At 49.0% G+C, this 24,930-nt stretch overlaps 1 protein-coding gene across 2 annotated transcripts; it reads left to right on the top strand.

Annotated features, from left to right (window-relative positions):
- The first annotated feature begins 839 nt into the window (after positions 1–839).
- Positions 840–24,099, top strand: MANBAL (mannosidase beta like). 2 transcript variants are annotated; one of them, XM_045981795.1, is made up of 3 exons: positions 840–925; positions 10,676–10,884; positions 23,170–24,099. In XM_045981795.1, exons 2-3 carry the CDS (start codon positions 10,735–10,737, stop codon positions 23,275–23,277), a joined length of 258 nt encoding a protein of 85 aa, XP_045837751.1. In that variant the 5' UTR covers positions 840–925; positions 10,676–10,734; the 3' UTR covers positions 23,278–24,099. The 2 variants fall into 2 exon arrangements, with proteins under 2 accessions (XP_045837751.1, XP_045837752.1); XM_045981796.1 differs by having other exon boundaries at positions 10,676–10,881.
- Positions 24,100–24,930: the final 831 nt, after the last annotated feature.

The raw sequence follows: 24,930 nt of genomic DNA on the forward strand, positions 1-24,930 counted from the left end.
TCAAGATCACTACCTCAGAAGGCAGATGCCTAACTGACTGAACCACCCAGGTGCCCCTTATTTATTTATTTAGGATCTTATTCATTTATTTATTTGAGAGAGAGAGATGGAGATCACCAACAAGAGGAGGAGCAGAGGGAGAAGCAGACTCCCCGCTGAGCAGGGAGCCTGAGACCCCCCCCAGGAAGTGGCCTATCCCAGGACCCCAGGACCATCCCGGGAGCCAATGGCCAACACTGAACCCACTGGGCCACCCAGGTGCCCCTCAATTATAATTATTTTAGTGTCTTCTAAGAGTGAGCTCTTTGACGGTAAGATTAGGTCTCAATTCCTTTTTTTTTGATCTCTACTATCTCACTCTTCCTCTTTGATCTTCTATGTATTAGTTATCTATATATGCTATATAACAAATAACCCCGAAAGTAGGAGCTTAAAGTAGTAACATTTATTATTTCACAATTTCATTGTATCTCCACTAACCAGCACAGGGTATAGAGGAGTGCACTCAGTGATTTTTTTTTTTTTTTTTTTAAGTAGGTTCTATGCTTGTCGTGGGACTCCAACTCACAACACCGTGAAAGGTTTGAACGAATTCTAACAATGGGCTCTTGTTTGAATGCTAAGAATTCTTGTTCCTCTCCTCTCTTTGTAAGTTCCTAGCTCAGCGTCTAGCATAGAATTAAAGCGCCTACAGAGGTCTATGAACGATTGCTGAAATGTGTTGAGGCAAAGGGGCTTAGGGAATCCGGGGAGGTCTGTATCCCGCTTCTCCAGGGCTCCCCCTCCTGCTCAAACCCACGGAGTTAGGACAAAGACCGGAACCTTGGCAACGCGGGAGAGCGGAGCCCGCGGGCTGCTTAGTGCGTCACTTCCGGGATCCGCCGCGGGGAACCACTTCCGGGGGAGCGGCCCGGCGGCGCGGGAGGTGAGTGCTGCGGCGCCGCGGCTGGGCTCGGGCTTCGGGGCGGGGCGGAGTGGCCCGGGCAGTGAGAACGGATAAGGGGTTGGGCTCGGGCGCCCGCCGGGCTCGTTCCCGTGGCGCTGCTCGGCTGGCCCTGGGGACGCCTTGCACCGGACGACAATAACTTCCCGGGGCGCTTGTCAGGAAGTTACTTGCAGAGGGGAATTTGAGCCCCTTGGACGTGGAGGGCCTCGCCCGGTGCCGCCCCGTGCGTTCGCTTGGAGCTTGGGCTTGAACCCTGCGCTCGCTGCCCGGACCTGGCCTTTCCTCCCACCCGCGGAGCGTTAGGAGAAGCCCAGGCTTCGGGGTCATTCTGGTCGGAGTTGGACTCCTGAGTGGGCCTCATAGTGCTGGGTAGTCGAGGGCCATCTCTGGTTGCCTGCCCGATTCTCAGTTTCTTCTTCTGTAAAATGGGCGCAAAGGCCATTTAATCTGAGATTGAATGAGATGGTGAATGCAAAGCGCCTAGTTAAGTGCACAATGCATGTTTAGCATAGTGAACCAATATTGATAAATTAATGTTAGCTAAAGTCCATGATTTATTCGCATTTGGTTCAGTTTCCCCCAGTGTCCTTTTTGCGTTCCAGTATCCTATCCTGGATACTGTATTACTTTTAGTCCTCATGTCTCCTTAGGTTCCTCTTGGCCCTGAGAGTTTCCCAGACTTTCCTTGTTAGAGCAGCTTGACAGTTTTGAGTATTACTGGTCTGATACTTTGTAAAATGATCCTCAGTTGAGAATTTGTCTGATTTTTTTTTTCTTCCCGTGATTAGGTAAGAGGGGTTTTGGGGAGGAAAACCACAGAGTAAAGTCCATTCTCATCACATCGCATCCAGGGTCCATACTATCAATAGAAGTTGTCACTTGAAGTTAACTTGGATCACTAGCTTGAAGTAGTCAAGTTTTTCCACTGTAAAATTACTTCCCTTACTCCCCTTTTCCATATTGTAGTCATGGAATAGAGTCTTACGGCCCACACTTAAGAGTGTGGAATCACGCTTCACACTTAAAGGCAGAGTATCTACGTAAATTATGTGCCATTCTCCATGAGAAATTTGTCAACACTCCCCTGTTTATTTACCTATTCAGTTATTTATATCAGTGTGGCTCAGATATTTTCACACTTTGGGTTATAATCCAGTAATAGTATATATTATTGCTCAAAATGTTCCAGCTGTGGCCATTGGGCATTCCTCTATCCCTTTGACATGCCCCAGCGAATGTGGTGGTGGTTTGTTTTTTTTTTTTTAAGATTTTATTTATTTGAGAGAAAGAGAGGGAGAGCACAGACAGAACATGAGAGAGGGAAGCAGGCTCCCTGCTGAGCAGAGAGCCTGACATGGGGCTCAGTCCCAGGACCCTGAGATCATGACCTGAGCTGAAGGCAGCGGCTTAACCCACTAAGCCACCCAGGTCCCCCATTTTAAAAAAAACACTTTATGTTCCAGGCTCATCTTGTATGTTTCATGCCTCAGTCCTAGAATTAAATATTTCTCCAGGGGCGCCTGGGTGGCTCAGCAGGTTCAAGCCTCTGCCTTCGGCTCAGGTCATGATCCCAGGGTTCCGGGATGGAGCTCCGTGTTGGGCTCTCTGTCGGCGGGGAGCCAGCTCCCCCCGCCCCCGCCTGCTTTTCTGCCTACTTGTGACCTCTGTCCGTCAGATAAATAAATAAAATCTTTAAAAGAAAAAAAAAAAACATTTCTCCAAGTAGCCTTGCTTCCTTTTATTGGAGAATGCATTAAATGCCAAGACTTGGTTGTTAGATGCGATCATTGCTACTGGGATGCCCATGCTTCTAGACCCTCAGTGCAAGCTACAGATGTGTGTATACTAACCTGTATTTATACATGTACCTATAAATATTTCTTTGTGTAGCCACCTGTATCTATATTAAGCTAAATATGAGTTCATATCTGCAGCTCTCATCATTCCACATGGACCATTCTCGCCTCCTCTGGCTGATCTGTAACCTCCCACTCCATCTGTGACTAATCTAGCTCCCACCATCTTCCATCCATTTACTCAGTTGTTCAATTTCAGTATACATATATAGTAGTTTCAGAATTGTTAACCTCTGCTGCCTGTGGGAAGTAACTTTATCAACTAGAGAATACTGTACATGTGCAGTTCCTTTTACCTTTAGTTCTACAGACTCCACTCATTGCCAAAGTTACTGAGGTCTGCACCTGATTCCCCTTGCCCTTTCAGTGAAGTTGTTTAATACATTTGTAATACATTTAGATTCAGAATGGCACATTCTGACCTGTACCCCTGGGGCTAATAATATATGTTAATAAAAAAAAAAAAAAAGAATGTCACATTCTGTGTTCCATCCTGGGATACCCTGACCTCCTAAATGATTTTTTAAAAAATATTTGCATACATTAAAGTGTACTCTTGTGCTGTGAAGTTCTGTGGGTTTTGACAAATCCTTAATGTCTTGTTATTCACCATTACAGTATCATACAGGGTAGTTTCACTTCAGGGATTATTTTTAACTTCTTTTGTTTTTTTTTTTTTTTTAAGATTTTATTTATTTATTTATTTGACAGAGATCACAAGTAGGCAGAGAGGCAGGCAGAGAGAGAGGGGAAAGCAGGCTCCCCACTGAGCAGAGAGCCTGATGCGGGGCTCGATCTCAGGACCCTGGGACCACAACCTGAGCCGAAGGCAGAGGCCTTAACCCACTGAGCCACCCAGGCGCCCCGATTTTTAACTTCTTTCTTTCAGATTTCATCTCGGCGATGCCATTGGCTATCTCTGCAAAATATATCCTTAACCCCAGAACTTACCATCCCCACTGCTGCCACCCTGGTGCCGGCATGTCTTTTTGCCTGTTTCAGCGCCCTCCTGACTGGTCTCTGCGTTCCCAGTCTTGCCCCCTACAGTCTGTTCTCAACACAAGGACAGCCAGAGGGACTGTTCTATTTTATTTTTCTAAGATTTTATTCATTTATTAGAGAGAGCGTGAGCGAGCCAGCACAAGCGGGGAGCAGCAGGGAGAGGGAGAAGAAGAGTGCCCACTGAGCAAGAAGCCGGATGTGGGACTCAATTGGAGGACCCTGGGATCATGACCTGAGCCGAAGGCAGACCCTTAACGACCGAGCCACCCAGGTGTCCCTGAGGGACCATTTTAAAATGAGTCAGATCCTGCCATCTTCTTCGCTAAGTGCCTTCCAGTGGCTCCCCTTTTACTCAGGGGAGAAGCCAAAGGGCTTGTAATGGCCTACTGGCCTTACACAGCTGTCTCTTCCTGTTCTCCTTGATCATAAAGCTCATTCCTGCCTCCCCACTGGTCCTCCAAGCTGGGGTACTCCAGCTGATATTTAAATGATATTCCTGTGCTTTCACTTTGTCTCCCTGGGTCACCTTCTCAGAGAGGCCCTCCCCTCACTGCCTCACATAAAATCACACTCCCTCTTTATAGTTCCTCATAATACTCAGCTCTGATATTATCTTCCATGCATATATGTGTGTGAGTGCCTCCATTTGAATGAAGATTCCAGGGGGAGTTAGAGGGATGCTTGACACACAGTTGGTGCTCAGTTACTCTGTCTGATGAATGAGTGTCTCAGACCACTAGTGGTTGGCATTTCAGGGATGAGCCTAGGGTCTTAGTAACCTTATGAAATTATTTGTCATGTTTGGTAATAGATGAGTAAGTGTTCTTTAATTAAATTCTGGTAGGGGTATGAGGTTTCCCCAACGTATAAAAACCTCTGCTTTTAAAGCAAGTCTGGCTCCCCGCAGGGCTAAAGACATCGGGATAGTCAGCTCTGCCCTGACTCACAGGGAAAGCCTAAGCAAGCCCCGTGCTTCTCCACTCCTACCCCTCATTGTTAAACGAGGCACTTGGTTGAGGCGTCTGCTCTTGCTCTGCAGGTGGGAAACAAGCGTAGGCTTCATCATTCACCAAATATTTGAGTCAGGCCCTGGAACAAACTCAGGGTGGGCCCAGGAGCTCTGCTGTCCAGGACCTTATAGTGAAGCAAGTAAAAAACATTAGACTCCATACTCCTGATTTCTCAAATAATAAGAAATGTTTTGAATTTTGGCCCAGAACACACATACTTGGCTGTAAGTGGATGTAACTCAAAAAAGGCTTCAGAATACAATACTGACCCTTACTAATGTGATGTTTTTCTTCCCTTCCTTTTCCCTTCCCTTCCCTCTTTTTTAAGAGAGAGACAGAGACAGAGACAGAGACAGAGAGAGCGAGCCAGCATGAGTGAGTGTTGGAGGGGAGGGCAGGGGCAGAGAGCGGGAGCCCAGAGCCCAGTGAGGGGCTCCATCTCACTTTCCTTAGCTCACAACCTGAGCTGAAAGCAGGAGTCGTACACTTAACTGACTGAGCCACCCAGGCGCCCCACTAATGTCATATTTTCTTTTTTTTTTTTAATATTTTATTTATTTGACAGAGAGAAAACACAACTAGGCAGAGAGGCAGGCAGAGAGAGAGGAGGAAGCAGGCTCCCTGCAGAGCAGGGAGCCCGAATGTGGGGCTCGATCCCAGGACCCTGGGATCATGACCTGAGCCGAAGGCAGAGACTTTAACCCACTGAGCCTACTGTCATATTTTCTATCGTCATTTATTTAATTAAATCAAGTGCTGGCTAATGAAGTTAAAAAGAAAAAAGTGCCTCTTGCAGCCCCCAAGTGGTTTCCGTGGCTCACTGATGGGTCACAGCCTGCACTTTGAAAACCACTGACCAAGTGGGGAAGAGCTCAGGCTCTGGAGGAGCTCACCAGTTTGAAGCCTGTCTTTACCACTCATTGGCCACGTAGTCCCTGGGCAGGCCACATAACCTCTCCAAGCCTGGGTGTCCTCATCCTCATTAGCAACACCACCTCCTCAGGTGGTTGTGAAGTGAATGAGATGCTCACTGTGGGGTGTGGTGCACATCTGGCAAATGATTCGCTTGTTCCTGCTGCTGCAGCCGTGGCAGGGCTTGAGGGGAGCTAGCCCGCCCAGGGAGTCTGAGGGCAGCCTCCCACCTGAGATCTGAAGGATGACTAGGACTTCTGTGACTTCTGTACTCAGAAACTGAAGACCCAGAAACACTGGCAGGAGGGCTGGGGAGTCAAGCTCAGGGGCGCAGAGAAAAGTAGGTGAGAGTTGTAAGGCATACGCAATCTGTGTGGAACATTTTGTGTTTTCCAGAACCTTCTCACAACTATCCTCCCGTTACACCTGGGCCGTCCAGTATGGGAGTACTTGCTTGAACGGCGACGATTCTCATCTTCCTAGCCTGTTTGGCTCTTTGGCCAATGAAATCAGTTTATACATGTTTGCAGTCACAGTGCTCATATAATTGCTGCCTCTTTTCAGCGAATGTTATTTTGCACAGACTTTCCACTGACCTGATGTGCGTTTGTATTTGCTATCTTAGTGAAGGGGGAATATGCCATGATGAGCCGTAATTGGGTTAACTGCCTCTTTATTGTTGGATACTTTAGTTGCTTCCTGTTTTTCAGTATCATGAATAGCACTGCCATGAACTTTTTTGTACCTGAGGCCTTTTTTCTTGCTTTGAATTGTTTCCTTACTGTAAATTCTAGGAAGTGAGTTATTCAGTCAAAGGATATAATCATTTTTACGGCTCTTGTTATATATGGTCTTATTGCCATTAAAAAAAAAAGCCTATATGCATTATAGCTTTGAATAAATGTTATTGTTGTTTGGCTCATGAGAGCATCAAGTCTCCAGGAGGTCAAGAGATGCGCTCAAAGTATAGCTTATTGCTGATAAGAGTCAGGCGTTTTGCCGCTACCCTCAGGCCCCATCTTTTTATCGTATTCCAAGTATTCATAACAGTGTTGCTGTTGGTAATACTAGTTAATCTAAGTATCGATAAGTTTAGTAGGCTTGTCACAGCTTTAAGCATAAAGCTTGGGACCAAGGGCATTTTTTTTTTTTTAAGATTTTATTTATTTATTTGTCAGAGAGAGAGCACAAGCAGGGGGAACAGCAGGTAGAGGGAGAAGCATGCTCCCCTAGGACTTCATTCCAGGACCCTGGGATCATGACCTGAGCCGAAGGCAGACGCTTAACGGACTGGGCCACCCAGGTGTCCCCAAGGGCATTTTTAAAGATGTATAATTTAGGGGCACCCGGGTGGCTCAGTCGTTTAAGCCTCTGATTCTTGATTTCGGCTCGGGTAGTGATCTCGGGGGCATGGGATCGAACCCTGTGTTGGCTCTGCACTCAGCATGGAGTCTGCTTGTCCCTCCCCCTCTGCTCCTTCCCCTGCTCACGCTCTCTCTCTCTCAAATAAATGAATAAAATCTTTAACAAAAATTAAAAAATAAAGATGTATACTTTGTGAGCTGCCACAGTGAAGAAATGAGAGTGCTTGCTTCTACATTGGTGTTCACATGCTGGTGCCCTGGCAGGACGGCGCGTGTTCTCCGGAGAAGCTGTTCCTGTAGCCGCCCTGGAATTCACTTTGGGGCCAGTTCATGAGCCGCCCCAAACAATCTGCTTGGTCTGAGCCTCGTCATACCTTGTATTTGACCAAAAATGGTATTCCTGAGCTCGAGGCCCCACCTGATTCACCATACTTGGATTCAGAGGATGTTGGGTTCTTTCCAGAAGTCAGATCCTTCCTGGGAGGGTAAAGATCTGCCAGCTCTGAGAACTTTTTTTTTTTTTTTTTTTTTTTCCAAAAGGGGCCTCAGGCTTTGAAGGTGGCTCCCAGAGAAAGCTGAAGTAGTGTGAAAGTGGCCACCCTGTTGGCACGGGCGTGTGATCTTCCCTAGTGTCCAGGTCAAAAGGGACACAGTAGGCCTTTGCATAAGTCCCACTCTGTTTACCAAGGAGGCAGTTTTGCTACCCTTTAGTCACTCCTCTGACGGTGCAAAGCAGTGAAACCACAGTGGAGGAAGGTCTTAGAACCTTCTCTTTAGCCCAAGGCTATGCCATAGGAATACAATGCAGGCCACATGTGTAATTTTCCATTTTCTAGTAGCCACATTTAAAAAGTAAAAAGAAAAAGGTAAATTTTTAAAACTGTAAAATATATATAACATAAAATTTACCATTGTAACCATTTTTTTTCCCTTTCATTTTAACCATTTTTTAAGTGTATAGTTCAGTGGCATTCACAGTGATGTCTAACCATCAGTACTCTCTAGCTCCGGAAGTCTTTCAGCATCCCTAGCGGAAACTCTGTCCCCATTGAACACTAAGTCCCTGTTCCCCTCCCCCCAGCCTCTGCTAACCTATATCTGGTTTCTGGCTCCGAGAATTTGCCTATTCTAGGTACTGCTTACAAGTGGCTCCGAGAATTTGCCTATTCTAGGTACCACTTACAAGTGGCAGCATACAACGTTTGCCCCTCTGTGTCTGGCTTATTTCACTTAGCATCATGTCTTTGAGATCTGTCCATGTTGTAGCAGGTGTCGGAATTTCACTCCTTTTAATAGCTGAATGGTATTTCTTTTTTTTTTTTTTGAATGGTATTTCTTTGTACATGTGCACCACATTTTGTTGATCTGTTCATCTGTTGATGGGTTCTTGGTTGTTGCCATCTTTTGGCTGTTGTAAGTGCACCTGTGAACACCGGGGTACAAGTATCTGTTCGAGCCTTTGCTTTTCGTTATTTGGGGTACATACCTAGGAGTGCAGTTGCCAGATCATATGGTAATTCTATGTTTAACTTTTTGAGAAACAACCACTGTTTTCCAGTTTGTGTTTTTTATTTTCCTCTTGATAATGTCTTTTGATGTACCAGTTTTTAAATTCATCATGATGATGTCCAACTTACTTCTTATTTTGTGGCCTTTGCTTTTGGTGTCACATCTCAGAAATCATTGCCAAATCCAATCTCATGAAGATTTTCCCCGATGTTGTCTTCTAGGAGTTTTATAGTTGGGCTCTTAAGTTTAGATCTTTGATTCACTTTTGTATATGGTATAAGGTTCCAGCCGCATTATTTTGCAGGTAAATGTGCAGTTTTCCCAGCACCATGTGCTGAAAACCTGTTCTTTCATCATTGAATGAGGCTGGCACTCTTGTTTGAAAATCAGCCCACTACATATGTGAGGATTTATTTCTGAGCTCTCTATTCCATTAGTCTATATCCTTATCCCAGTACCACACTGTTTTGCTTACTGTAGGTTTCCTAGTAAGTTTTGAAATCAGAAAGTAAATCCTCCAATTCTATTATTTTTTTAAAGATTGGGTGAAATTAATAACAGCTTAATCCAGTATATCATTTCAACATGTAATCAATATAAAAACATCCTTAATGAGATCTTTTACATTTTGATGTTCCTGCCATCTCCTAACTTGAGTGTGTATTTAACTGGACAGCCCTCTCAGTTTGGACCAGCTGTATTTCAACTCTCGATAACCACATGTGGCTCATGGCTGCCATATAGGACAGCTCAGATTTAGCAGGAAACTGCATTGTGGCACAGATCTCTGAAAACACAGGGGGCTTTGGAGTCACGTGGGCCTGGTTCCAAAAATCAATTTGCCCCTTTCTCATTGCGGTGGGCAGAAGGAAGCCACTTGTGGGTGCTGTGGTAGAGGGGAGGCGGTTCAGTCATACCAGGGTTGGAGACAGCAATAAGGAAGGCATGCTGGGGAGGTGATGCTTGAGCTCAGCCTTGGAGGTAGAGTGGGGGCTTCACCAAGCAGTCAGAATGGAAAAGGGCATTCTTGGCAGAGTGTGCAGCCTGGGCAGAGGCCCAGGTTTTCGAAAGAGCTCATGCTCTTGGAGAACTATAGGCAGCTGTTTGGGCTCGATCAGAGTATGAGGAGTGGGGGCCCTGGTGAAAGGAGAGGCTGGGTGAAGCTGGACCTGCCAGCACTGGCCACCACTGCCCCTGTCATTCATGTCCCCAGCATCACTTATTTGGGTTACTGGCAGTGACCTCCTCACCGGCCTCCCTGTGTCTCCTCTGCACTCCCTGTCCCCACCATTTAAAATGTAAGTCAGATAATGTCACTTCTTTGTCCCAAACCCTTGGTGGCTTCAGTCAATCCAGAAATGTCAGGGTCCTAGTGGGTCCCACACTTCCCCCTGATCTTCCCTCCTCCCTGAGCACCCTTCTCTGTCCACTTTGACCTCATTTCCCTGCCCTGGGGCCTCTACACTTGCTTTTCTCTCTGCCTGGATGTGCCTCTCTCAGATGTTCCAGTGGCTCATTCTCACACTTCATATCTCTGCCGTCAGTCCCCATCTCTGCAGAGAGCCCCTCCTGTCTGTCACCCTGCACAAAGTAAAACAGTGCTCTTTGTCAGTTTTGTTCAAAACAATTGTCACCAGCTGGCACAGGCACAGCACGTCTGGATGTGTGGTTGGCCTCTGCCCTGAGATGTAGGCCCCAGGAGAGCAGGGCTCTTTTTCTCTCTCTTTCGTGCTTGATGTTCAGCAGGTATTTGCTGAATGAATAGCTAGATGAATAAGTGAATAAATGAACAAAATCTGACCTGTAGCAGGCCTTCAAATGTATGTTGATTAGAGATTTTTGTCGAAGTGTTTTCCTTTACTCATTTTCCCTAACTCTGTATTTGGAGAAATTTCAAATACTCAGAAAAGTTGAGAGAATAGTCTAATGACTGTCTGCGTCTTCCACTTAAATTCAAGTACTGTTAACATCTCACCGTGATCACTTTATATATCCTTGGAAGTATGGGTGTGTTTGGGCAAGTGGAACCATTTAAAAGTCAGTTGTAGAAACATGACACTTAACCTTTGTGTTTAGAAGTTGGCTCTGGAGAGTGGTGAATCAGAGGAGACCACAGGCAGCAGGTGGCCTGGGCCATGGCCTCCGACCTGGACTTCTCACCTCCTGAGGTGCCCGAGCCTACTTTCCTGGAGAACCTGCTACGGTACGGACTGTTCCTGGGGGCCATCTTCCAGCTCATCTGTGTACTGGCCATCATCGTACCTGTTCCCAAGTCCCACGAGGTGGTGAGTCCTTCCCTGCAAGCTTCCATCATCAGACTGGGTTCTACGTGCTAAAAACAGATACTGTGGCAAAGAAAACCAGTTGGGACTATGCCAGATTCCCGCCTAGTGGCATTGAAGCATGTGACCAGTACTTTATTGGTTCACACATGTTAAGCAGATTTTTATTTACTGCCTATTACGTGTCATCTGCAGCAAGACATAGAGTCTTTCCTCATGCAGCTTCTAGTCCTTGAGAGGAGGGCAGATAGGAAAGAAATATGCATGTTTCCATGAGAAGCCCAGGGCACTGTGAGGGTGCCTATCAAGGGGGGGAAGACCTGGTCTTACTCTGGGGCAGGGGAACTACCTTTGCAAGGACTCTAGTTCAAGTCACTGAATGAGGATGACTGTGGCCAGAACACAGAGGGACATGATGGAGAGGTGCGGGCAGGGCCCAGAGGGTTTTAAGTAAGACACCGACAGGATCAGATTGGCTTTTTGTTGTATTGACTTTATTCTGTAGGTTTCTTTATTCTGTAGCATACTCCCTTCTTCCACCACCCTTTCTCCCCCACCCTCCCTTTTCTCATGACACTGATTTGTTGGAGAAAGCAGGTCTTTGTCGTCTATAGTATCCACATCCAGGATTTAGCTGATTGCCTCTGTGTGGTGTCATTTAACCTGTTTCTCTGTTCCCTGTATTTCCTATTAATAGGAAGTTCAATCTAGACGCTCGAGTCAACTCAGATCAGGCTATTTGGTGAGAACACCTTCTAGCTGGCACTGTGGACTTCCTGATATGTGTCATCGATGAGCATATGGTGTCTGCTTGTCACACACTTAGAGATTCTGGGATTGGTCAGTTGAGTTCAGGTGGTGGTAGCTGATCCCTCTATTAAAAAATCCCCACCAGTCTTGCACCTAAAGTGTTTGCAATATCCATTGCTGAGCTCCATTATTTCCTTTTGCATTTATTAGCTGGAATTCTTCCATGAAGAAGACCTTTTCCTCATTGCCTATATAGTTATTCTGAAATGCACTTTGTAGTAAAGTCTAGATAAGTGCTTGGTTCTTTCCTTTTATTAATTTTCAGAACAACAAGTTTGGACTCTAGCACCCTCCAGTCTCGGCCAATGAAGCTTTGATTTTTCACATCATTTTGAACATTATATTTGTATTTATATCTTTTTTTTTTTTTTAAGATTTGTTTATTTGAGAGAGAGATGAGAGGGAGGGGGAGAGGGAGAAAGAGTCTTAAGCAGAATCCCTGGTGAACACGGAGCATGATGTAGGGCTCCCTCTCACCCCACTGAGATCGTGACCTGAGCTGAAACCAAGAGGAAGACGCTTAACCAACTGAGCCACCCAGGTGCTCCTTGAACATATATTTTAATATATTGGATAAGTTTTTAGGGTTTTTTTAATGCTCAGATGGCTTCAAGGGGAGCCTTAACACGTGTGAATATTGTTACCAGGGAAGTTCATTTGAGACTCATTGCCTAGGACTTCTCTTGGGGACTCTGCTTATGGACCAGAATTCGAGACTTCCCGAAGGAAAGCAGGTGTTCGGCATAAAGCATATTGTTTGGTTTAGGTACAGTGAGTCACTCTTCTTAATCAGTTCTGGGAATTGTGGGAACCACCCAGAATCCGATTTCCCAGGTGCCAGCCAGGGGCTGGCCTTGCAAATAGGCTTTTCTAAAGAAAGCAGGATTTTTTTTTTTTTATGGTGACTCTATTCTGTACACTTATAATGTATTTTTTATAATTTAAAAATAACTACATTGTTTTTTTACTACTAACAGTAAGACTCAGAATGAAATATAGGATTTCTTTGTGGTTCTTTCTGGCTTTAGAATATATCCCAGTAGGGATGTATGGTCAGAGTACTGAGTTTAGTAATTCTCCTCTTCTTTTAGTTATACTCCCATTGTGATATGCAGTTAGGCTAATTTGCTTTAACTTGTTTTGAAATTTTAGGGACTTTTTTCCATTTAATTTAAAAATAATATAAAATGTTTATGTACACTATTTCTCCCAAAGTCAAAATGACACAAGATATAATTGTTTTCAGAAACAGAAGTCTCCTTTCACCTCAATATTCTCCACTCTATTCCCTTTCCTTCTCCATAGGTAATAAATTTTATTATTTTGATTTATTCTTCTTTTGTTTCTTTTTGAAAACACAAGCAGGGGCACCTGTGTGGCTCAGTGGGTTAAGCCTCTGCCTTCGGCTCAGGTCATGATCCCAGGGTCCTGAGATCGAGCCCCACATCGGGCTCCCTGCTTTGCAGAGTCTGCTTCTCCCTGTCCGTCTGCTGCTCCCCCTCCTTGTGCTGTCTCTCTCTGTGTCAAATAGATAAACTAAACAAAAACAAAAACCAAAAAACATAAGCAAATCCATATGTGTGTGAGGTATAGCTATACATACATATGTGTGTGTGTGTGTGTGTGTATGTATATATAAATATTCTCCCCTTTGATACATAAAAGATGGCACCTACTAAATACATTTTCACATTGTTTCTTTTTTCACTTAAAAACATACAGTATCTTCTGGAGATCCATTTTTCGTGGAGATGACTATGTCCCTGAGATTTGCTTATGTAGCTGGGAGGATCATGGCCATTACTGTTGCAGAAGGGAGCCCTGGCGAAGGAGAAGCTTGGGGTGGGGATGGGGAAGAAGTGTGCTGAGTTCAGGTTCATACAGGTGCCTTTAAGGTATCCAGGCGGTTCTGGCAAGTAAGCAGTTGGATCCACAGGTCTCTAGCAGGAGAAGGGTCTGGGCTGAGTGCTGATCAACATGCGGGAGCTGAGATGTTGAAGCCAGATGAGGACGAGGTCTCTGGGGGTGAGAACATGGGCTGAGATGAGCAGAGGACCCGGGCTGCAGCCCCGAGGACCTCCAGCATTTAGAGGGCAGGGGGTGGGGAAGGCACAGCCACTGAGGGTACGGGAAACCTTGGTGAATCTGGATGGACTCTTGGCCTCCGAGGGTTCCGTCCATCTCTGTTTCTTACTCTGGTATTTTGAGAAGGAGGTCACGATTGGAGTTTTTCCACCCACAGTTGTATCACGCTTTAAAAACTTAATCCCCACGCTCTGGGGCTCTGTCCTCACAGACACGGCATGCTATTGGGTATTATAAATAACAAACATTTTTACTGTCATTGGCCACTGCTGAAGCCTGCTAAGAGTCCCGAGGGACAGAGGTGATGAATGTTTTTATTTTCTAGGCAGGGATGTGGAGGTGTGTGGCCTTCTGGAGAGCTGCTCCTCACCTCCTGTAGTGTTCTTAACCCTTCCAGGCTGGCCACAGAGGCTGGGGTCAGTTTAGCAAACAAGGAAAGGAGGGTGCATTTTACTCATCTGTTTGAGTTCTTAGTGGCATAGTGGGTTGAGGCCTATGGAGGCAGGGAGCTGACAAAGAGCTCAGCCGTATGCCTGCTCCCCCGACTCCCCACTCTGCCATTTAGAGCTTAATTTGGGACAACAGTCTCATCTTTTGAAATATAAATATAGTACATACCATCTCATTTTCATTTATCTCGTAGTTTAGGGGAATAAGGCTCACATAAGTGAATTGTCTTCATGACTGAAGCTTACTGTTTTTAGCTTTTGTTTTTTTTTAAGCTTTTCAATGGATCAGTAACAAAAAAATACATTACTGGTAATTCAATTTTTTATTGGTGCATCAGGCCAACAAGTGGATTCTATTTATTATACCAGGGTTCTGCTGCCAGCTTTCCTCGGTGTGCCCCCAGAAGGCAGCCTTCTCTTACTCCCCACACTCCCAACTAGATGGAAAGGAACACAGTATTCTGTGCACAGTCTTTCAAAGAGGGTGAGTGCCGAGACTGTGCTCCGAGGTTGAGCCTGCTAATAGTTGGGATTTGGATTTGGATGGGGGTGGAGAAAAGAAGGGGATTTTACTTGGGGCTGGGAGCTCATAAGGAGGAAGGGTGCCTGTGGTCATAGGTGGTGGGGACCCTGACAGCCCAATCACAGGAGGGAAGTGGAGGGTGCCAGGAGGTGGGAGAGGGTAGAGGTCGGGGTGGGAGGACCCAGAGAACAGTCTTGGTCTCTGTCGTTTTGCTTACGGCAAAATCATCCCTCTTGCTTGGCCTATAGAAACAAGGCTTATGAGTGGCTTTTTGGGTCAGAAGATAATATTTTTGGCTCTAGATGATGGGAAAGCCTTTGAAAAGCAGAAGAATGTCTTTCCTGTTGTTCCAGTAAGCTGATTTTTTGCAACTCGTTTATGACTTCAGTACTTCAATACTTAGCAGATTATTTGAAAACTCTTTTGGGGGTAATCAGAGAAGAAAAAAGGAACACATACAAATGCTTCCCACCCCACCCCCTTCTTTTCATAGTGGGAGCAAGAACCAATTTGCAAAATCAGAACGGAAGTCCTTCCAGCCCTAAGCCAAATGAGAACGTGTTCTCGTCAACACCTCATTAAACCAAGACCTGGGAAAACAAACATTTGTGTGAGCCTGATTGAGGCTTGGGCCATACATAATCCAAGCATTTTCTCATAGGCTGGATTCTAAAATGTAGTAGATCCTTACACCATTTCTGTCCAGTCCAGGAGGGCACACAGATGTCCTCTCTCATGCCAAGTCTGGTGGCCATAATGCATGGATTCTGGGCCTGCTTCTAGGCCCCAGGTGAAGTAATCGATTACTGATGTCTGCTATGAGTGAGGACCTGGGGAATTCTTGGGTCCACCATTCTCCATCTGTCCACGCCTGCCTGGGGGGTTTTCAAAGGCCTGGGCTGTACCCATAGAGATTCTGATTCTGTTGTTCACTGTAGCCCACATTAGTATTTATTTGAAGTGCCAGGGGGTTCTATTACGCAGCCAGTGGTCTAGTCTTTATACTATTTCCCTGAAGCACTGACCAATTTTGGGAAGGTAGGAGGCATTCAGTTCTACATGTGTTAGGTTTGAAATAATAGCAAGACACCCACGTGGGAAAGAAAGAGCCAGTGAGAAGTTGGGCATAGAGACCATCCACATGGCTTTACTATTTGAAATCCTAAGAGTGGGTTGCTGGGCTTTTCAAGGGAAATTAAGATTCAGGAACGGCCTGAACTTGGGGCCTTCCTGACCTGCTTGAAGCAGTTTCTGTGCAGTGTGGCTATACCGAAAAGATGCAGGTGCTGTCCTAGAGCGGGGTGCAGCTGGGCATCTGGAAGGGGAGGGAACCAGGACCCTGTCACTCACCATCTGCATCCCCTTGGTCTCCCCTTCCTGTCCATCTCCTTTCACTTCTCTCACCAGGACCCTGCTTCCTCTGCTCGCCATCCCTGCGGTGGGATGAAACATGGCCACTAACAGCTTCTAGAGTGTATGTTCTTCAGCTGCGGCATCTGGAGGCTGCCTTCTTGCTTGGTCTCAGTTCCAGAATCCCCAGGGAAGGAACTGTAGCTGACCCAGCTTGGGGCAGCTAGGGCTTGTGTGGCGGGAGGGGCAGGCCACGTCCCAAAGGAGCAGGAGTGTTGTGCAGGCAAAGCTGGGGTCTCCTTTCTGGTGGCTCTGTCTGAAGACAGGGCAGAGCAGTCGGCAGAGGGGCCTGCGGTCTCCCAGAAAATGACCGTCGTTCGAGGAGAGCACACATCTGTCCTGGTCCCCACAGAGATGATGCAAGTGGGTGTTGACTTCTAGTTCAACGCCTCACGACACAGGTAGCAGTGGTTCACCTGGCGGAGTTCGGGTGCTGACAGTTCGCATCTCTTCATGTGCGTGTGGCCCGTCTCCCCCGCTGCTGCCAGCCCCGAGGCTGGTACCTTTGCTTGCACTCTGCTGTCTCTGTGTGGCCTGCCGCAGTCTCTTCTCGCAGCAACGGGAACTCCGTTGAAAGTTGCGAAACACCTCCAGCGGTTTCTCTGGAAACTATTGGTTCTTAGAACTGGGAATTTCAAGGCGCAGCTGGGCTCCGAGGCTTAAAAGGTCTCCAGGGCTCTGTCTCTGTCTCCTGGCTTTCCTGCGAGTGTTGGCTTCATTCAGAGACCCTCGCCACGTGTCCAGAAGGTGGCTGCAGCAGCCCCTGTCTACATCCTTACTGCTTGTGATTACAAGCAAGAGAAGCCATCTCTCTGCCGATGCTCACTTTCCAGGTTTCATGGAAGGTCTCTGCTCAGCTCTGGCTTGGCCACGTGCTTGTACCTTGCCCTAGAGGTGGGAAGGTGCAGTGGGTACCATTTCTGGCCAGGCCACATTTAACTGGCCATGCCTGTGGCCACAGGGACTGAGAGTCCTCCCTAGAACCACATGGGATCGAGAAGGAGCCAAGCCCCCATGGAAAGGGGGTTGGGCAGACAGAGACAACTGATGCCCTGCGTTGTGATCCAATGGAGAACTCACAAGAATAGCAAGAGTGGTAGCTTTCAGTGTGGTGCCCACATAGGCTTCACTGTCAGCTAGAAAGCTCTGCAAGTTTTGGAGCCTTGAAAAAGATGGAGCCTTCCCAGCAGTGGCCGAGAAGTTCAAGACCCTGTTGGAAAAGTCTGTCTGAGGCTGCCAGAGGAAATAATTAGCTCGGGCAAGTGTATATTATACCTACTCTCAACACCTTAGGAGACAGGCTCCGAGAACTAACTTTACTGTTTATGCCCTGTATATTTTTCAGCTTGGGAGCAGTTTGCTGCTGAGCTGGGCGGCAGGGTGTTTTTTACTTAACGAGCCCTTCTGGAGAGATTGCTGTGTGGTGGGCAGGGTGACGGTATAAACGTGGTTTCGGGATGTGTACCATCTCATCGGAGAGACGACCGGGCACACAAAGAGCCACAGACCAGCCAGTGGGAAGGGCCTGCAGTCTTGCTGAATCGTGTCTGGAATAAGCCCCAAGGCCGTTCTCTGTAATCCCAGTTCTCCTGGACTGCCAGGCACATCCTGGACACTGTCTTCGTTCGCCTTGCTGAGCCCACGACGATGGCCTCTCCCCCACCCCCGGTTCCAGCTAGTCCTAGCCTCCTCTCAAGGGTTGCTGGCTCACCGCTGCAAGGTCTTCGCAGCCCCCACCATGCCTAGGGCCTGGGGCAAGAGTGCGCAGTAGGACAAGCAGGAGCATTAGCACTGGGGACACGTGGTCTGAGCACTGCCCTCCCTTCACGTCCCTAAGCCTGCGTCCTGAGCTGTAGAGGGATGGCATGCTTTCCCAGCCCAGAGTTCCTGGGGATCAAGTGAGAGAAGGTGCATGAGGATACGTGCACGTAGGACACAGGGTTTCTTTCCCTGGACCACTTGAGAGGAAAGAATGGTTTTGGTCTGTACGGAGTGCTGCTTTGTTCTGATTTATCAGACTGAGTCCACGCTGAGTGGAAGTCATACAGTTCTGAGTGCTTTCTCCACTGGAAGGTATCGGATGCATTGTGGCACAGATTTGATTATTTGAATCTGATGAACAGCAGCAATTTCCTGGCCTCGTAAGCAGCTGTGGATCTGCTTCATTATTGATGAGGCCTGTGTCCACAGAGGACTGGGGCCTCTGCAGAGCTGGTGACCCCCTGGCGGGGGAGGGTTTCTTTTTCTCCCGAAGATGGCGTGATTGCTGAGGAAGCTTAAAACTTGCTTCAGAGGAGGCACGGAGTTCCCAGATTTGAAGGTAGGGCTGTAGTGCTTGGAGTCCGCCTAGCCTGTCCCAGCGGCGTGTATCTGAGGAGAAATTAAAGTCAGCCACTCATTCAGAGTCATTCTTGCTGGCTAAGGATTTGTAGCTGCAGCCCTTTGTGCCTAGGACCCCTGCATCCGAATCATGTGCATAAGGGCGGCTTTTGCTTCCCTGTAGCTTGGTGGGAACTCGGCTATGCCCCAAGGGACCAGTCAGAGACTCAGTGAGCCTCTGTTTCCTTTCTTGTAAAATGGGCTCACAGTGGCTGGCTTGTTAGGGTCATGGAGGCTCAGTGAGGGATGTGGGGTGCACATCACTCAGCGTGTGTTGTCTTCATTACCCATGGTGCCTGGCACAAAACTGCCTCCACTAGGTGCACATACAGAGGTGGGAGGGCTGGGGACCCCGGCAGAGCAGGACAGGGAACAAAGCACATGGGCAATAATACCAGGGGGCTGGTAGCCTGGTGGGACAGGGTGGGCTGCATGAGGGGCGAGCCAGGAGACTGGAGGCCACAGGGAAGCTCCTAGAAATTTCTTTCCTATAAAGGGGGGACCAGAAACACATTTAAGGCAGCAGACAGACACAATCAAGACTGTTGTTTTAGAGTAGACTGAAAGCAGTGGGATGGATGGTGAGGAGAATGTCGGGGAGGCTGATACAGCAAGGGGGCAGGCGGGGGACCATGGGGACTGGCCTGCCTAGTAGTGTGTATCCAGAGGGGCCGGGTAGAGTCAAGATCTCCTTGGAGGGTAGAATGCGCAGGACCTGGGGCACATTGGGTGTGGGGGCACGAGGGAATGGCGAGAACTCAGAAACAACTTGGAGGTTTCTAGCTTGGGTAACCGGTGAGTGATGATGCCAAAAACTGAGGTGGGGAAGGGAGGAGGAGGTCTGGGGTGAGGAGGAGACAGATAATACGCTCAGATGACTCGATGACTGTAATATGTACACACACCCACAGAAAGCTGCCTTCAGCTATGAAAAACAGAGCCCTGCACAGGGAGCACTAACCCACTCTCCTGACTCCCGTCAGAACTGCGGTCACAAACAAGTGGTCTGAAGGACCCATTGGCAGAATCTAGAATGGGCCGTTCTTGTCGTTCTCCCATCACCTGTGCGGCCTGTGGTTCCAGGTGCTGCTAAAGACAGGGTGGATTGCTCAGTGAACTTGGGGTCTTGGTCTCCAGCCCTAAGTTCCCTAGGATACCTGGGACACACTCTATTCTACCCTATAAACATTAAGAGGTTCACATCCTGGCGCTGCTCACTGACGGACACCTTAGGCAAGTCACATAATCTCTCCGAGTGTTTCTTCTTTCGTCTGTCCGGTGGGACTCAGCATGGCACTTTGCGAGGCTAAAATAAAATGGGTCCACACAGCACATCGCCTGGGGCCTGGCACGTTGTAAATACAGCCAGTGTGGCTCTTATTACTGGAGGCTGTGCCTAGCCACACTTTAGGGAATATGTACTGGGTTTGACATCTGCTGGTGTCCTCTGTGCCCATGGGAAAAGTGAGACCTAGTCCCAAGTGTTTATATATATATATATATATATATATATATATATATATATACACATATATATATATATATATAAATATTTCTTTATTTAAGTCATCTCTATACTCAGCATGGGGCTCGAACTCATGACCCTGAGATTCCCTAGTCGCACCATCCTTCGACTGAAGCAGCCAGGCGCCCTTAAGTGTTCTATTTTCATGATGATAAACCAGAGTTAAGTTCCCATGGTTATGGGAGATCTTGCCTGATCTTCCATATTCATTCATTCATTCATTCACAGTTGAAGCTGTCTCAGGAAGCTCACAAGCTAGTAGGGGAGACCAGCAGGAGAACGTGTCACTGGTAATGTGTAATGTGGCACGGGTGGTTACTCGGTACCGGGGGTAGGGGTAGGGGTGGGGAAAGGGATATGCCCCCTGCTGGAGGTGGAGAGCAGAGACGGAAGGCTAGACAGTGAGTAGGAGTGCGTTCTTAGCAGGGCCAAACCACAGGGAGGGGTTTGCTGGGTGGCCAAGAAGGGTGCTTCTCTTGTTTAGAGGTGACCAGCAGAAACCCTGGCAGCTGACCCAGTGTGGGGTCTGGAGAAGAGCCAGAAGAAGCTGGAGATGTGGACTCCTTAGATGCCATCCTTTGTGTGGGGCATGAGGCTATGGGAGATGGAAAGCCCCTGGAAGGTTTTAGGTTGGGGGGATATGCACAGGGCATGGCACAGAGCAGGGAGGTCCGTTAGCAGTGGAGGAATTGACGTAGGGACTTCGGTGCTGGAGAATGGGACCAAGTCAAGAGGTAGATGGGGTTGAACCCCAGAACGTGGTGACTGATTGGACCATTGGGAGGAGAGACCGGTGGGGAGGAGGACCTGGTCTGCTGGAGAAGGGGTTTCGGTTGGTCTGGGACAGTGGAATTGGAGGTGCCCAGGGGGGCGCCACTCCAGTCATCTGACAGATAGCTGGGTCAGGAAAACGTGTGCTCAGGAGAGAGGGCGGGAGGTATCAGAATGGATAAGGCACCCAAGAGAGGGACTGTGGAATGAGGGAAGCCCTGGGGCTGGCAGGCTAGTGTCACCGTCCCTGTGGATTCTGAACCGGGTCCCACTGAAACCGGAGGGGCACTCGGCTTTGAATTTAGAGGGCCGGGAGCTCTGGAGATGCTTGGCAAGTTCCTGCGTGGAAACCATTCATCTCATCAGGGCCTGTTTGTCTTGGGCACTCAGGGACTGGCCGGTTTGCACTGGCCTCAGGGGCACTGCTCTGGGGACAGTTTCCAGCTCCCAAGGTCTCCCAAGACTGCACCCCGTGGGGTTTGCCTTAAACAGTAGCCTTACTGCTGTGCTTTGCTGGGGGGCGGGTGCTCAGCCTGTGCACTTGACAAGCTGGCTCCTCTGAGATTCTGTTTGTTTAGCTTTCTAATGGGCTAACTTTCTTCTTTTCTTTTTCTTTTTTTTCTTTCTTTATTACTTTTTTTTTTTGGGCCAAGTTACATTAAAGTATCGGCCCAGGTTGATAGGCCACGGAGCCCAGTGCTGTCATCAGAGACCTGTCTAGGGGAGGGCCGGCCCCCTTGTTATCTTGGGAAGATCATCTGTGGGTACCGGGGGCTGGCCTGGGCCTTTACATTCCGAGGTTTCAGTGGGCAGGCTGGCAGGGTGGAGTGGAGGCAGTGATGGCTGACGAGGGGGGCTGACACATTTCGGGAGTAGGGCCCCCAGAGGTGTGGGCTGCCCCTCCCCAGCCACGGTCGCGTCTCTGCTGTCAGCCTGCGGGCTTGAGGAGCTGGCCCTGGGAAGGATAGGGAGCGAAGCAAGCTGCAGGCTGGGGGTCGACCACTTTAACTGAGGAAATACTGTTCTCTTCCAGAAGTGTGCTCCTTCTTAGTATTCTTTGTCTGCTTTTTATTTTACCATTTTTAATAAAAGAACACAGGTGCCGAGAAACATTTCCTTATCCTAGTGCTGGGGGCCATGGTGGGGGGAAGTGTGGGCACCTGAATAAAGGGGCTGCCATTGCCAGGCATTTAACATTTTCAAGAAAAGCTAGGAGTCTGCATTGAATGGGAAACCTACCAGTCGGCTCAAGTTTTTAAATATAAACACTGTAGGCCAAGTGAAGTCCACTTGGGGGCCAGAGGAGGCCCGGGGGCTGTGGTCAGTGTTCTCCAGGCCAGACAACGCCTCACTAATATCCTTCCTGACCAAGGCACAGTGGCACTTACCCCCGGAGGGCAGGGAACACTTGACAGGACTGAGTCCTGTCCAGATTCTTCTCTGACATGAGCCTTTGTGGCTGTGGCAGGCTGAGTTCCTTTCCCGGAGTCCATGGTCTCTACTGTGCTGTGAAGGCCAGGGCTAGGTCTGTGCTTTTGAATCTGTTTTTAAAGCAGCAGAGCCTCTGCACAAACCAAATCTTACATGGAATGGGACAGACAGAAAAATCAGGGCTGCCTGGGTTGTAGGGAGAGTCTGGAGTTCTGCCCCCAGGCTGCCCTCTGCCCTCTCCCCCGGGGCGCCTCTGCTGGGCCCCACAGAACACAGTGTAGTGGTTGCCCAGCTGCAGGCCAGTGCTCCCCACCCCTCCCAGCCCTGGCGTGCTGTGGCTTGAATGGGAGGAGAGGACAGTAGGGCTGGAGGGAGAGCGAGCCTCAGTGGGTCTGGGCCTGGCCGGCTCCTTGCCTGTGCTCTGACTGGTACTTGCACACTGGGTGCTACCTCGGCTGCTGGGCACCGTCTATGCATCAGCCCTTGACAGCACGCATCCCGGTTTCCATTTCACAGCTGGGTAGACCAAGATGCAGGAAGGGGAAGTGAGTTGCCCACAGGTCACTTGGTTGGCTTGTGGAGGGGCCTCAATCCCCCCCGTCCCCCCACTCCTGCCTCTGGCCTCCAAGGCTCCAAAGGTTGCCTCCTCCTTTGGGGCCTCTTTCTTTATTCTTCATTTGGAATTGCCCTGCTCATGGAGGGGATCCTCCCCACCACCCCCTGCCCAGCAGCCCCCTAGCCCCATCCACCTGAGGCTCCCGGTTCCCAGCAATGTCGGTTCCCATTCCTGGTGTTTCTGGGGCCCTGTGCTTTAGTTTGCAAAGCCCCGTTCAGACAACAGTCTCGTTTTTGCTGGTGTCAGGCTGACTCGTCTAAACAGGACTCTCCTTTCTATCGCCACACAGGAGGCAGAGCCCTCTGAGCCCAGAAGTGCGGAGGTGACAAGGAAACCCAAGGCCGCTGTTCTTTCCGCCAGCAAAAGGCCCAAGAAGGAGGCCAAGAAGAAGCGGTAGAAGAGGAGGCCTGCAGAGCCGCGGGCGGGGCAGGGGCCTTTGGGGCCGGCCCTCCTGGGACTCAGCGTCCTGTTCCCTCAGTCCCAGGGTCAGGGCTGAAGTGGCTGGGCCGCTCTCTGACCACAGAGATTGGGATAATCATGACAGTCCCCAGGTCCCAGCCAGGCAGCCCACTACTTCCTCTTCCTTCTGCTTCCGTGACAGTGTAGAGCTAAGGGGACTAGAACACCCTGGGAGCAGAGGCTGTGTAAACAGTCTGTTCAGCACTGGGTCAGCTCCATACTTAATCACTGTGCCCAGCCTTCAGCCCCCCACTTGTGGATTCGTGCTGCATTTCAGAGTCGTGATCTCATACCGATAAGCACCACCCTCCCCCGGTGACGCAGGCACCACAGATCTGCTCGTCTGCCATCTTCGTCCCTGCTGTACAGATGGAGCCAGGCCAGCCCTGCCCTGTGTGTGTTCAGGTCCAGATGCCATGGCCGCTGGGATGTAGGAGGTCCCTCCAGCGCAACAGCCGGGTCCGAAGCTGGCGGGGAAACCCACGGGAAAGCTGGCCAGAGTGGTGCCTGGTTCTCCTCTGGCAGATGGAAGGGATTTGGCTGTATGAGTACATGTGCTTGGGCCCAAACTCTCTTAGCCTCTGAAATGGGGGGCTTGTCCATCTCAGACCGACCCCTTCTCAGCCCACCTCGGCACATTCAGTGTGTGCCTTTTGGCTTCCATCTGTACACCTCCCCTCCCCCAGTTCTTTCAACCCCAGAACAGTGAGGAAAAGTCATCTGGGCAAGTAAACATCAATAAACTGCCTCTCATGCTGAACGCCCTGTGTGTTACCTGCTGCTGAGGGAGAGGGGAAGCTGGGGTCCTTCCCTGGGCAGGCAAGGGGCTCACCCCCAGAGAAGTGGGAAAGTGGGCCGAGGATGGTCAGAGCAGCGCTGCAGGCCGAGCCATTCTGGGACAGGTTTCAGGAAGGGTCCAGCCAACGGCTTCATGTGGCCCTTAGTCATTGGAAACACTCGTGAATGTCCGTGCGTGTGTGAGAGTTTCCACCAGGGCTGGGCCCCACTCACTCTCCAGTTCCCATTGCCAGAGGAAGATGCTGCTTGTCCTCCAAGCAGCTTGAAAAAAACTAGCTAGAAGGCCTCACATGGTGTGGGGTGGGTCATGCAGGTCCGGTCACGTGCCCTGAATCGGCTGCCAAGGAAAAGCCTCAAGCTCTAGTAACTGATTTGCTGGGCTGCTTTCCAGTTTGCCAAACACTTTCCCAAATGTCGTCACAACCAGTGAGGAGCCTGTAGGACTTCCATTTTAGAGATGGGAGACTGAAGTCCAAAGTACTTGAAAGTGCCAGAAGTCAGGCTTGGGTCCAAGTCCACAGCCCTTTCCTTGGTATTTAACAAACACTCAGTGAGTGTCTGTAGGTGCAATGTGTAAGGGGCCCCACTAAGGTCTGGGAAGTCTAGGGACTGGAGCTTCAGCAAAGCAGAACCAGGCGTGGCCAGATGTTTAACGAGCACCAGTGAGGCGCCTGGGATGCCGAAAGGAGGAAGCTTGCCTAGTCCAGTGGGGGACTCGGACATGGAAGGAGGCTTGGGGTAGGGAGTTGTCCAACAGGGGAGCAGCAGATCCTATGGAAGCTGAGCAGAGGGA

The sequence above is a fragment of the Meles meles genome, chromosome 16, assembly GCF_922984935.1.
Source record: "Meles meles chromosome 16, mMelMel3.1 paternal haplotype, whole genome shotgun sequence".
In the NCBI taxonomy this organism is placed as follows: domain Eukaryota; kingdom Metazoa; phylum Chordata; class Mammalia; order Carnivora; family Mustelidae; genus Meles; species Meles meles.

Coding starts and splice junctions, on each gene's coding strand:
- MANBAL (XM_045981795.1), top strand. CDS start 10,735: ATGGCCTCCGACCTGGACTTCTCACCTCCTGAGGTGCCCGAGCCTACT. Junction 10,885..23,169: donor TTCCCAAGTCCCACGAGGTG/GTGAGTCCTTCC, acceptor ATCGCCACACAG/GAGGCAGAGCCCTCTGAGCC.